This window comes from Vombatus ursinus, unplaced genomic scaffold (assembly GCF_900497805.2).
Source record: "Vombatus ursinus unplaced genomic scaffold, bare-nosed wombat genome assembly UNPS02009205.1, whole genome shotgun sequence".
Classification (NCBI taxonomy): domain Eukaryota; kingdom Metazoa; phylum Chordata; class Mammalia; order Diprotodontia; family Vombatidae; genus Vombatus; species Vombatus ursinus.
Genome location: NW_020948983.1, coordinates 5,567,574 through 5,582,698, shown reverse-complemented (window position 1 = coordinate 5,582,698; position 15,125 = coordinate 5,567,574). Strand labels below are relative to the sequence as shown.

General features: G+C 31.3%; 1 protein-coding gene across 4 annotated transcripts in view; it reads left to right on the top strand.

The window, feature by feature from the left end:
* Positions 1-15,125, top strand: part of ATRNL1 (attractin like 1) — a 1,209,934-nt gene that overhangs the window by 250,349 nt on the left and 944,460 nt on the right. For all 4 annotated transcript variants that reach the window (XM_027852049.1, XM_027852052.1, XM_027852050.1 and 1 more), the window contains 2 exons: positions 5,083-5,296; positions 6,786-6,974. In XM_027852049.1, the coding sequence (XP_027707850.1) occupies positions 5,083-5,296; positions 6,786-6,974 (403 nt within the window). The remainder of the gene's footprint in view (positions 1-5,082; positions 5,297-6,785; positions 6,975-15,125) is intronic.

Sequence of the window (15,125 nt, the reverse complement as noted above, 5' to 3'; positions counted from 1 at the left end):
ACATTGTGTGGATACTTAGAGTTGAATTAAGTCACATTAACTTTTAATGTTGTGTTTTTCTGCCACCTCTCCAACATCAGAGAATTAGGACATTTTTGGATTTCAAACACTTCCAAAGCTAATACTGAGAAAGTGTTCATCAAATTAGAGTATGACTTATCCCAACCTTATACATTTCTATGTAGAAATATAAATTAGTGGTAATTTTTTTGCTTTTTTTCTTTTTTCCTCTTTCAGTTGGAACAATACTTTATTGAGTGTAACTATAAAATGACTGCAGAAATATACTCAAGTTGCAATTATTCATTTTGCAGTTCTCACACCTCTTACTTTAACAGAGATGTCAATAATTGGAGTTTGATAATATTCAACTTTCAAAGGAAGATAACCAGGAATTTGTTCTAATAATGTATTTTTCTTTGAATATACTAATATTTTAAAACTCAGATTTACTTGACTGAAACTAATGCTTTCTATTTGCTTGTATTAATTAATAAAATATTTAAAAATACATACTATGCCATGCTGTGTACCCTTGGATGTACAATGAAATTGGTTTTATGGTGGATTATGAATTTACAGACAGGCTAAAAAGGCAATTATGAATAGTAATTAAAATTTATATAAACATAACAGTTGATTTGCAAAGCCATTATGCTATATAGTGAGGTTTCTCTGAAAGACATGACAGTATCGTTTTGCTCTTTGCAATTGTTTTAAAATTTTTGTTATAAATATACTCTAAAGACATAAAATGCGTCTAAATTAAAAAAATAATAACATAAATTTGTAAAATTTTTCATTTTATTCTAGTGGAAGGCATAGAATAATCAAAGTTGATTTGTTTTATGTGTTGCAACATCTGCTTAGTTTCCTTTACTGTCAGATGGAGGACAGATTATAGAGTGTCCCACTTAAAATAAGTCATATTTAGTGTAATGTGGATTTTCAAAAGAACTGTTTATTATTGGTAAGAGCAACATCACTAGCTTTTCTAAAATACCAATGACTGTGGTATTTTTTCCTGTTTGTTTCCTCTTTTGTTTTTAACCGTACCAGTTTTGTTTTTACCCCTAACCTTGCAGTATATTATTTTGAATAAACATATTGTTAAGGTTGGAAATCAAACATTCAGTGCCAAGACCAACATATTGGCATTGACTTATGGCATTATTTGCTGACTTTTCCCCCAGCTTGTTATTAAAATGGCACAAAGAGGTTAATAAATACTGGTAAATATGTGACAAAGTATAGATTTGGCAGTTTGCTGACTAGCATGTCTTAGAGATGAAAAATGGCTGTTTGATTTCTTTGGAAAGCCAAGCTTTAGCAAAATTCACACTTAGAAATTTTTATGAGGTGACGTCTCTCCAAGGATATATTTAAATGTGTTACATCCTGAGTCATTGCAGTTCTATAAATGTAAGATAAGTAACATGTGGCATAGCAAAGGTAGATGTATTTGTGTACTTTCGAGGGATTTCTTGGGTAAAATGATCATTTATCAGTAACTTTTAATGAAATGTTGCAGCAACTTGTGCTGTGCTGCAGTTAGTTTCTTTTTGTAGTATTTTTTTCTTTCATTTCTAGCTTTGTGGCCAGTTCAGTTTATTCAGTAAAAGCTGCTCTGAATGTTTGAAAGCAGCTACAGAACCTCTCAGAGAGTTTTTTTCTTCTCTGTTTCTTGCTTGTAAAATCTAATCATGATAAATCAGAGGCAAGTTTTCTTCTTCAGTAACTAGTTAGCTTTTTTGACTGCTATGCACACTGCTGACTCATTACAGTTACAATTCTCTGTATTCCCCCCAATATTGTTTTAACATGACTTTTTCAAGCTATTCTATAATTTTAAAGATGATTTTTGTTAACATCAGTGAAATTTATATTTTTGTCTATTAGATTTATTTCTGTTGACGCTATCTTATAACAATCGTAATTTCAAACAAAAAAATGATGCAATTCACCAATGGTGGTGCTATAGGAAAACAGGTACTCAATGGGACTGTAGACTGCTGCAAATATGTCAGAGAGTTATTTATGTGACTCAATTATGCTACTGCTAAGACTTTATTCTAAAAACATCTTTCAAAAAAGAACAAAAGGGACATGGCTTGTGGAAATATTCATGGCTGCCATATTTATAATGTCAAATATGTCTATTAATTGGAAAATGACTTAAAATTGTGCTTTCCAATCCATGGATAGATTTCAAAGGAGCCATGAACTTTAATTTTTAAAAATAATTTTATATCACTGTAATTTGTTTCTTTTGTTACCTTGTGTATTTATGCACTTAAAAGCCTTATTCTGAAAAGTGGTCCATAAGATTTGTTGAATATTCAGAGATGTGCACAATACAAAGGAGTGAAGAGTTTTTGATGTGAACAATTGTTGCCGTGCTGTAAAAGTGAAAGTATGAAATACTAAAGGAAAAAGGAAAAGAGTTATATGAAATAACGAAATGTGAGATTAACAAAACCAGAACTGAATGAAATGACATGTTTATAACAAACCCAATGGCAATAGAATTTCATATGGTCTTGTAATGTTAGTGAGCAAGGACATTTTTGTTAGTTTTATATTAATTCATTAAACTATACATCTTTAAACACTAAAAGTTTATGGAAGATTTTATACTTTATTTTGTATGTTTGTATGATTATTTTTATTGAAGATTACTATGTTTATAATAAACTTTTAAAAAATTCATTACCATTCTCATCATTGCCTTCATCCTAACTAGAAAATACCTTTTTGTTTTCCTATGTATTGATGAGAGATCTCAGTTTCTTCTAGGCTTTGACCATCCTTAATCATGTAAGATTGTGCTACTTTTTCACATTCATGTTTAGGTACCTGCTTTCCTTTCCATCTTTTATGAAGTTTCTTTTTCATCAGTTTTTAAAAATAAATTCCTCATTTATTTATTTAACATTTAAACTTCCCATTTCTTTTTTTAGCTGAATGGTGTGTATTTTATTAGACTTTCATTCTTGAGAACTTCCCATCCCAGTTGAGCCAACCTTCCTTTTAGAATCTTTTGAAACATAAAATTCTCTGCAGAGCAAGTTTAGAATTTGTCAGATGCTCTACTTTGAGAAAAAGTAATTCTTCAGTTTATGACAGATAGTGGAAGTCCCCTGTAATAATTATGTTCAGTTTCTGTGCCAGCTTTGTAATCTGCATCGGGAATTTGTTATCCAGTTCCTTCTTTTGATTAGGTGGCATGTAGTAAATCCTGAGCCTGATTTTTTCATCACCCATGTTTTCTGCTTTGGTTTCTCCCTCGGGTTTATGGATACTTACGTGGGAATGTATGTTCTTAACATTATTGACATTTTACCCTTCTTTAATCTAATGATTTTACCTCTCTGAGTCTCAATTTCTAAATTTGTAAGAGGATGATGATAACACTCATCCTGCCTACTTCACAAGATTGTTGGGAAGAACGTGTTTTGTAAACATTTAAATTTTAATACATTATAAGTATGTAAGCTATTATTCTTTAGCAAAAAATAAATGACAAGGGCAGATTTTCCTGGCTCCAATTTGAAGGGTGAAATGGAATAGAGAAAATGGAATGAAGAAATGCTGTATGTGAGTCTGTGAGAAGATCCACCTCTTGGTAGATGAAAATTAAGACAGGAATAGTGGCCATGGGAAGAAAAGAGAGATTGTGGGTATGTGATACAGAAAATAACATATACTGAAACCTGACTTGATGGATAGATGTTTAGAGAATTGAGAGACAAGAGTAAGCTAGGCTTATCATGGGAAAAATCATAGAGGATTATGAGTCTGTGAAAGATGGTTAGTTATCTAAAAATAGATGGGGCTGCCTCAAGAGGTAGTGGGTTTCCCCTGTTTGTCAGTTAGCATTTATTGAGAGATTACTGTATGCTGGGCCAAGCTTTAGAGATGTGCAGAAAGGTAAAAACAGCCACTGTCTTCTAGGAGCAAACATTCTGACTAGGAAAGGCAAGGAAGGAAAGAAAAAGGAAGGGGATAACCATTTATTAAGCACTCGCTATATACTACTTTACAAATGTCTCATTTGATTATCACAACACTATGCAGTAGATGTTATTAACATCTCCATTTTAAACCTGAAGTAACTGAGGTACAGAGAGTTGAATTGCACAGGCCGCATAGAAACTATGTCTGAGCTTGGTTTCGAACTCAGGTCTTCTTGAATTCAGTCCCAGAATGTTGCCCCCATGCCAGTATGTAAATTTACAACATGTGAATACGAGGTACATACAAGATATATGCAGAGTAAGTAGATGGAAGATAATTTCAGCCGGAAAGCAATTACAGCTGAGGGAATTCTTAGTAATCAAGGTAGTGGTCATAAAGCCCATGAACTTAATTTCCTAGGAGAGGTCCTCAAGTTTCATTCAGCACCTATTCACTCATATTTTACTAACACTTTAGACACGCAGAGTTACTTTCCTCACTCACAAGAGATTTGAAGTAAAAATTAGATAAAAATGTATCTGGGGAAGAATGTTAGAGAAAGACACATTTTGTATGATAAGTGACAACTGACGTAGAAAAGGGTCAGAAAAACTAGGAAAGAGGTGAACTAAAAAGAAATTATGCTGCTTGTGGCCTTTTAGTATTTGGGATAAGTAATATGTCCTAAACCCTTCATAGACTGTACTCTGCAAACAGAGTATAATCATCTATATTTATAATTGATGAGCATGAGTTTTTTTAATCCACATTTTGAGAATAGTGTGTTTAAGAAATAAGGAAAAATATAATACTTCCAAAAATGGTTAAAGGTTGTGTTTTTTGTTTGTTTTTTAAGTTATGACATTGGAACAGATCATCATCAATATTCTGGATAAGTAACTTGTGGAATATCTTAGTCTGCGGTGAGATTAATGTGTTATTTCTATTGTTTGATTACAAAAAATATAGAGGAAATCCATATTTAACATGGCAAATATGACTGTTTATCCTAGTCATTGAGAGATACCAGAATGACTCTGTTTTTTACACCGTACTCTTCATGCTAAATATACCACTATTCTAACGAAATGTTTTGTGTTGTTTCTCTTTTTTATGGTTGTGCAGAAAGTATCTCCTTGGGTAGGGTTGCGCAAGATCAATATATCCTACTGGGGATGGGAAGACATGTCTCCTTTCACAAATACAACCCTACAATGGCTTCCTGGTGAACCAAATGACTCTGGATTCTGTGCATATCTAGAAAGAGCTGAGGTAGCGGGCCTAAAAGCTAACCCTTGCACATCTGTGGCAGATGGTCTTGTCTGTGAAAAGCCTGTTGGTAAGTAGTCCACAAAAAAATTAATATTTTTTTTGAAAAACAGTATCCTCCAAGGTCATTACTTATTTTTGAATGTATACTGTGTAAAGAACACCTTTTATACTATTGCGTCTTTGGCACTGGCAAAATAAGTATTTCCATTTTCCGTAATTTTTGTCTTAGCGTTAATAGTCTTAGCAAGATAAACTCAGTATCTTATCTTTTAACTTAAAAGCATCTTTTTAAATGAGGTTGACTGCATATAATTGGTTCAGCTGAATGTTAGTTAGCACCTATCCATAATGTTTCTGCCACTGAACTTGTTATAACTTTACTGAAAATATTACTTTGTCATGGATCATCTTTTCCTTATTTTTAAGTTCTGTTGAAATCACAGTCCTACCCCGAATCCTCATCGTGGCATGGAGACCTTAGACTTTTGAAGTCTGTGCTAGTGAAGTTTAAGCTATGACAGGTTTGACTATCCTAGATGGTCTTCAATGATTAGTTATATATCTTTCCTCTTAGAACAAGTCTTTCTAAATTTTCAAAAGCCTCATTCTCAGGTTTTCTTCAGAGTGATGAATTTTTTGGCCATAGTCTCTTATGAATTATATTTAATAGGGTTTAAAATGGTTGTGATCCAAACTGGCTAGGAGAATACTTCAGCCAGTAAAATCATAGATAATGAAATGCTGATTGATTTAATAATTTAAATTATGAATAAATAAAATTATTTACACTGTAGTAGACTACTTTTGTAATATGCAGAACATTTGGTTTTGTTTTAATTAATTATAGATGGAAAAAATTAAGAGTAGGAAAAACTTTAATGCACACTAGTGAATTAAAACTAACTTAAAATGATTTCCTCATACGTGTGTTAGTTTTACAATCAAAAGGAAACTACATATTTTGCATAATTCTTTGAAGTTTCATTTAAATAGAAAATGTAGAATGTTTATTTTAATTTAAATTTAGAAATTCAAACCATGTTTTCCTTGTAATATTTTAATGTATTTATATCTTCTATTATATATATGTGTGAACATGTGGTTCATAATATTTAAGGAAAAATCAGCGCTGTTAATAATTATTATTGTCCCTGCACTGTTTAGCTTATGTGCCATAAAACTAGAAGGTCATTGATTTGTGGCCAATTATGGGAATTAAAATCATACTTTGTGAAAAATGTGTATGAAGAATTACATTTCCCTAAATTTTAAAAAATTCATTATTAATTAAAATAGTAAATTTAGTTTTGAATGTCCTCTTTATTTACAATTGCCTTATAATATGATTTTGGACTTCACCACAAATGAAGTGCAGCCATTTTTAAAAAGAAATATAATCTTTTTTTTGCTAGAACTTCAGCTGAAATGTTTAGAAAAAGGACTAACATTATTTAAAAATCAAAATGAGAATAAGAACAAAGGATGTATTTGTATTTGTTTGTGTGTTCTACAGAGTAAGCGCTTAATAATTTTTTGTTGTTGTTGATTTATTTCAGTGAGTCCAAACCAAAATGCAAGGCCTTGTAAAAAGCCATGTTCCTTAAGGACAACATGTTCTAACTGCACAAGCAATGGCATGGAATGTATGTGGTGCAGCAGCACAAAACGATGTGTTGACTCAAATGCCTATATAATCTCTTTTCCATATGGGCAGTGCCTGGAATGGCAAACTGCCACTTGTTCCCGTAAGTACTGCAGTAGCCTGAAAATTCTCTATTAATTATAAATGGCATTATTTTTTTTCCCTGACAGAAACATAAGTATTTGAAGAAAAACTAAAAAAAAAATAAGAAAAAAGACAATAGTTTCAGCTGATATCACATCCAATTAATGTCTATAGTACCTAATTGTGTGCTGCTTTTTTCAATTTAGAAAAAAAATTACATTGTGATCAGGATATGATTACAAAATAAGGAATATTTAGAGCCAAGTTAATACTGACTCATATTTATATAGCACTTGAAAGTTTGCTATGTTCTTTTAGACATCACACCATAAGATAGATATGGCAGTCATTATTATTATCCTCATTTTCCAGATAAGGATAATGAGAATAAGCTAGTTAAAGTGATAGGATCCTTTCTCCACTTTTATTTAAATCTGTGGGGTTGATCATTTTTTACTAGTGCTAATTAATTTAAAAAAACTTTAAATAAAGAATTAACAACTTAGTTATTTTTAAAAAATATTTCCCATTTCACGGTAATTAATAATCCATAAATATTTGTTAAGCACCTACTCTGTGCCAAGCACTATGCCATTCACTTGGGTTACAAAGTCAAGAAGAAAGAAAGAAAGAAAGAAAGAAAGAAAGAAAGAAAGAAAGAAAGAAAGAAAGAAAGAAAGAAAGAAAGAAAGAAAGAAAGAAAGAAAGAAAGAAAGAAAGAAAGAAAGAAAGAAAGAAAAGAAAGAAAGAAAAGAAAGAAAGAAAGAAAGAAAGAAAGAAAGAAAGAATGGAAAGAAAGGAAAGAAAGGGAAAAAGAAAGAAGGAAGGAACTGACTCTGCCCTCAAGGAGCTTACACTCTATTGTGGAATAGATACAAAATAAATACATAAATGTAAGCTTATTGGTAGGAGTCATAGTAGTTGGAGGAATTAGGAAAGGTCTTATGTAGAAAGTGGTACTTGACCTTCATCTTAGAGGAAACTAGGGATTTTTATTGGTGGAAGAAAAGGAGTGCATTTTTTTTCTAAGGGGACTTTCTTGCAAAGTTATGGTGACAGAAGATAAGATATTGTTTTTGAGGGACAGCAAGAACGTTTATTTGAGTGGAATGTGGAGTGTGTAAAGGGTAGCAGTACATGGAAAGACAGGATAGAATTGGGTCTGAAGGGTTTAATCAGAAGACATTTATTAAAGATTTACTAGATGCCAGTCATTGTTTTAAGCTCTGTAGATGCCTTCTTTTTTTAACTTTTTTTTTTTAAAAAAACCTTGGCTTGTAACTTCAAATGCATTTATTTTATTTCAAAATAAAATACTTCTTAGGAAAAGTTCCAACTTTAAGTGAATGGTATAAATGTCATACATGATTAGAATCAAGCCATGACATCTATTTCAATTTAGGTCAAAAAATTTTTTTTACTACCACAAAGAACTATGCTAGCTATTGGGAATACAAAGAGAAAATGAAACAATTCCTTCCCAGGATTAATTTATATTTTACTTTGGTATTATAACATGCTCACAGATAATTAAATACAAGGTACTTTGAGGTAGGGGTACTAACAACTATTTGCAGGGGTGAAGAAAAGAATTAAGGAATTATACCTCACATTCATATAGTGCTCTAAGATCTGCAAAACATTTTCCTTAGTATAGGTGGTAGAAGTGTTTTTCTCCCTGTTTAACAGAAGAAAATGAGGTTCTGAGAAGATAATTAACTTGATTTTTACATGATAGACCTCTGGTAATTACTGGATGAGAATAGAATGAATCCAAACTATTTCATATAAGTCTTTCCAGGTTTTTCTGAAGTCTGCCTTGTCATCATTTCTTACAGCACAATAGTATTCCATTACATTCATATACCATAACTTGTTCAGTCATTCCCCAATTGATAGGCATCCCCTCAATTTCCAATTCTTTGCCACCACATAAAGAGCTGATATCAATATTTTTGTATATGTATGTCCTAATGCATGTGTCCAAATTTTCCCACATCCCCTCCAACTTTTTTATAATTTCTTTTTCTGTCATATTAGCCAATCTAATAGGTCTTCAGTGGTACCTCACAGTTGTTTTGATTTGCATCTCTCTAATCAGTAGTGATTTAGAGCATTTTTTCATGCTTTTGATTCTTCTGAAAACTACTGTATTTCACTGCATAATCATTGCCACTGCATAATTGTTGCATCCTGTTTTTTGGTCCAAAAATTGGTTTACAACCTTTCATCATGTAATCTTTGCATAGTATAATTCAGTTTGTCACACCGTTTAAAAGGTAAACAGAGCAGCGATGTATTCACCAGTGGCATATGAATATGTATTTTTCTCTCATTCATTGTGAGCTATGTGCTAGAATTTTCAGCACACATGCATTGTCAGTATATTTCCAAAAGCTGATTTGCGTGGTTTGTTTAAAGCAGTGCAATACTAATGATATTGTCACTCAACCCAATGAAGAGCTGTAGACACAAGGTGAGCAGGCAGGCAGATGAAGCTGCCATGAATAAATCACATGACATGGTAAGACTTGCATCTTCCTGCACTACAGTTGTAGTGTTCATCTGTCAGCCATACTTTAACATGTGAAGCACTTTTTCTGATTATGGGTAAATATAAAAAAAAAACAAACATTCTGCAGGCTTTAAGCTGAAAGTGATTGTATTTGCTGAATAGCATGGAAACAGCTGTGGAAAGACAGTTTTCAGTGAGTGAAAAGTTGGAGACTGGCAGAAACTAAAAGACAAGTAATAATGGCACAATTAAAAAAAGCTTCACACAATGATCTCACCCCACTTTTTTGCAAAAAATTTGGCATAAAATCTGCAATGATTATGCGGTGAAATATGGTACTGGTTCATATCCTTTGACCATTTATCAATGTGTGACTTATATGGTAACAAATTTGACTCAGTTCCCTATATATTTGAGAAATAATGCCTTTATCAGAGAAACTTGTAAACGTTTCCCCCCAGTTTTTTGTTTGAGTTTTAAACTTGGCTGCATTGATTTTGTTTGTGAAAAAATTAATTTAATGTAATCAAAATTATCCATTTTACATTCCATAATGCTCTCTATCTCTTGTTTGGTCATAAATTATTTTTCTTATCCATAAATCCAACAGGTAAAATATTCTATGTTCCCTTAACTTGTTTATGGTATCACAATTTGTATGTAAGTCATGTACCAATTTTGATCTTATCTTGGTATTTATATGGTGTAAGATGTATGTTTCTACCAAGTTTCTTCTGTACTGTTTTCAAGTTTTCCCAGCAATTTTTATCTAATAGTGAATTCTTGTACCAAAAGCTTGAATCTTGTGTTTATCAAACAATAGTGATCAATTAATACTGTGTATTGTGTACATAATCTATTCTACTAATCTACTACTCTATTTTTAGCCAGTACCAGATTGTTTTAATGATTACCAATTTGAAATGCAGTTTGAGATTTGGTATTTCTAGGCCACCTTCCTTCACATTTTTTTCATTAATTCCCTTGATATTCTTAACTTTTTGTTCTTCCAGATGACATTTGTTACTATTTTTTCTAACTCTATAAACTAATTTTTGTTAATTTGATTGGTATAGCATTGAACAAGTACATTAACTTAAGTATAATTATAATTTTTCTTATATTGGCTCAGCCTACCAATGAGCAATTAATATTTTTTCAACATAGTTTATATCTGACTTTATTTGTATGAAAAGTGTTTTGTAATTATGTTCCTGTATTTCCTGAGTCTGTTTTAGAAGAAAGACTCCCAAGTATTTTATATAGTCTACAGTTATTTTAAATGGACTTTCTCTTTCTATGTCTTGCTTCTGGACTTTGTTGGTAATGTATAGAAATGATGATGATTTTTGTGGGTATATTTTATATCTTGCAACTTTGCTAAAGTTATTAATTATTTTGTCAAGGTTTTTAGTTGATTCTCTAGGATTCTCTAAGTATGCCATCATATCATCTGCAAAGAGTGATAGTTTTGTTTTCTTATTATCTATTCTAATTCCTTTAAATTTCTTTGTCTTCTCTCATTGCTATAGCTAGCATTTCTTTTATAGTATTGTATAACAGAGGTGATAATGGGCATGCTTGCTTCACCCCTGATGTTTGTGGGAGGCTTCTAGTTTGTCCCTATTACAGATAATGCTTGCTGATAGTTTTAGACCAGTACTATGTATCATTTTAAGGAAAGCTCCATTTTGTCTATGCTTTCTAGTGTTTAATAGGAATGAATATTACATTTTGTTATGTGTTTCCTGCATCTATAGAGGTAATTATATGATTTTTGTTGTTTTGATTATTGAAATAGTCAATTATGCTGATAGTTTTCCTAATATTGAAGCAGCCCTGCATCTCCACCTAGTCATGGTGTATGATATTTGGGATACATTGTGGTAATCTACTTACTAGCATTTTTTAAAATTTGCATTGATATTCATTCAGGAAATTGGTCTATAGTTTCCTTTCTCTGTCTTTGTTCTTGTTTTGGGTATCAAAACCATATTTTCATTGTAAAAGGAATATTGTTGGAATCCTTTTCCACCTGTTTTTCCAAATAGTTTATGTAGTATTGTAATTAAGTGTTCTTTAAATGTTTGATAGTATTCACTTGTGAATACATGTGGTCCTGGTGATTTTTTTTCCATAGGGAGCTCATTTATGGCTTGTTCAATTTCTTTTTTCTAAGATAGTATTATTTCAGTATTCTGTTTCCTATTCTGTTAATCTGTACAGTTTATAATTTTGTACATTTTCACCCATTTCACTTGGATTGTCAGATTTATTGGCATATAATTGGGCAAAATTACTCCTAATAGTTGCTTTACCTTCTTCTTCATCAGTGGTACATTCACCCTTTTCACTTTTGATGCTTGTAATTTGATTTTCTTCTTTTTAAAATCAAATTAACCAATAATTTTCTGTTTTATTTTTTCATAAAACTAGCTCCTAGTTTCATTTATTATTTCAATTATTTTCTTTCAATTTTATTAATATCTCCTTTGATTTTAAAGATTTCCAATTTGGTATTTAATTGGAGATGAATTTGTTATTTTTTCTAGCTTTTTTTTAAAGGTTGCATGTCCAATTCACTGAACTGTACTTTAGAGATATAAAATTTCCTCTAAGTACTGCTCTGGCTGCATCCCATGATTTTTGGTATGTTTTCTCATTGTTGTCATTGAGTTTAATGAAATTATTAATTATTTATATGATTTATTCTTTGACCCACTTATTCTTTAGAAGTAGATTATTTAGTTTCCAATTAATTTTTATCCTGTGCTTCCATGGCCCTTTATTAAATGTAATTGTCATTGCATTATGGTCTGAAAAGGTTCCATTTAATGTGTCTACAATTGTCCCTTCCATATTGTAGGGGCTAGGGATGTGGCACTCCTGTGGTCTGGAAAACCTGTGTAAAATTTTTTGGCCCTTCCTTCATACCAGAGATAAATCTGAATCATTATGGTATTAAAAGATAAAATATTTTGATATACTACTGTAGATATATTTTATGCATTTCTGAGTTTCTAAACTTTTTACGTGTCATCTGATGGCCTTTTTATGTCATCTGCATCTTCTGCAAAACTCCCCCAAAATTGCCATTTAATTTTTATGCCCATCTACAATATATCAAAACCATGATGGGGAAAGTCATGATGTAGAAAGGATAAGTGTACTTTTCTGCATTTGCTTTGAGGTTTTTGTGTCCTAATGCAGTCAATCTTTGTGAAGGTGCTATGGAATAACAATAATGAGACAACATATCAAAGCCTATGAGATACAGCAGAAGTGGTAATTAGAGGAAAATTTATATCTCTAAATGCTTACATCAACAAAACAGAGAAATACCAGACTAATGAATTGAGTATGCAATTAAAAAAACTAGAAAAAGAACAAATTAAAATTCAATATTTTATTGGAAATCCTAGCACTAGCAATAAGAGAAGAAAAAGAAATAGAAGGAATCAGAATAGGGAATGAAGTCTCTTTTTGCAGAGAGTATGATGATATACTTAGAAAATCCCAAAAATACAACTAAAAGTTAGTTGAAACAATCAATAATTTTAGCAAAGTAGCAGGATATAAAGCAAATCCACAAAAATCATGATCATTCCTATACGTCACAAACAAAACTGCAAGAAGAGACAGAAAATATATCATTTAAAATAACTCTAGACAGTTTAAAATACCTGAGTGTACACCTGCTGAAACAAACCCAGGAACTTCATATATAAAATTATAAAAAAAATTTTTTACAAATAAAATCAGATTTAAATAATTGGATAAATTTTAATTGTTCATTGATGGGCAGGGCCAATATAATAAAAATGACAATTTTATCCAAACTAATTTATATATTCAACATCATCACAATTTAATTACTAAAAAAAATTTACTGAATAGAAAAAATAATAACAAAATTCATTTGGAGAAACAAAAAGTAAAGAGTATCAAAGGAAATGATGAAAAAATATATGTAAAGGAACAAAGTTTGGCAGTACCAGATCTTAAACTATATTATAGGGCAGTAATTATTAAAATTATTTGGTACTGAAATATATCCACTCAATTGCAGCCTTCAGGGAGGGTCAGGGAGGGGAAAAAAAGAACAAAATAGAAAAAGTGCACAGCAAAGAACAAAAGAAAATTTACAAGGAAGCAAAGAAAAGAGAGACAGCTCTCGATCCAATGTGTAGTATTCATCATATAGGCTTTCTTGAAATGAAAATTTATCATAACATATTTTGAATCCTCTCCTATGTTCTGCTATGCATATGGCATGGTTTTTTTTTCCTTTTCTTACTTTGTAATTAAGTTCCAATATTTAAGTTTATGATATGTTTTTTAAACTATTTGGTACTGGCTAAGAAATAGAAAAGTAGGTCAATGGAATAGAGTAGATTTATAATTTACAGCAGCAAATGAACGCATTAATGTGGTATTTGACAAGTATAAAGACTTAAGATTTTGAGATAAGAATTCATTATTTGGTTAAAAAAAAAAAGTTGAGAAAACTGGAAAGCAATATGGCAGAAACTGGGCATAGATCAATATATTACACCATTTACCAAGACAAGGTCAATATGGATACATGACCTAGATATAAAGAAAGATTTTACAAGAAAATTAGAACATGGAACATATTATTTATCAGACCAATGGGTAGACAAATAATTTGAGGATAAATGATAGAAAGCAAAAATTAGGTGTAAAGTGGATAATTTTGATTATATTAAAGTAAAAAAATTTTGTACAAATAAAACAAATGTAGCCAAGATCAGAAGGAAAGCAGAAAGTTGGAAAAACAATTATAAACAGTTCATCAGATAAAGGTTTCATATCTAAAATGTATAAGGAACTTTTTCAAATCTATAGGAAGATAAGTCATTTCCCAGTGAATAAATGGTCAAGGGATATGAACAGGCAGTTTTCCAATGAAGAAATAAAAATAATTTATAGTCATATGAAAAAATGCTCTAAATCAATATTAATTAGAGAAATGCAAATTGAAACAACCTTGAGATAACATTTTATACCTACCAGATTGGCTAAAATGATAGAAGGGCATGTGACAGATGTTGGAGGAGATATAGAAAAATTGGGATGCTAATTCATTGTTGGTGGAATTTGTGAACTAATCCAACCATTTTGGAGAGAGATTTGGAATTATTCCCAGAGAGTTATTTAACTACCTATGCCCTTTGACCCAGCAATACCATTACTTGGTCTATTTATAAGGATGATTAAGGAAAAAGGAAAAGAACCTACGTGTTCTAAAATGTTCATAGCAACTCCCTTTGTGGTGGCAAAGAACTGGAAATTGCAGGGATGCCCATCAGTTGGGGAATGGCTGAACAAGTTATGCTATATGATTGTGATGGAATCCTACTGTGCTATGAGAAATGATGAACTGGTTTTTTTAACTTTAGTGAAAGCATAATAGATTCTACTCCAGTCCCTTACCTTTACTCTATGTGTATCTCTCTGCTTGAAGTGTTTCTTGTAAACAACATATTATAGGATTCTGGTTTTTAACCCACTCTGTGAGTTCATCCCATTCACATTCACAGTTATGATTACTATGTATTTCCTTACATCTTATCCCCCCCTAATTTCTCTCTCTCTCTCTCTCTCTCTCTCTCTCTCTCTCTCTCTCTCTCT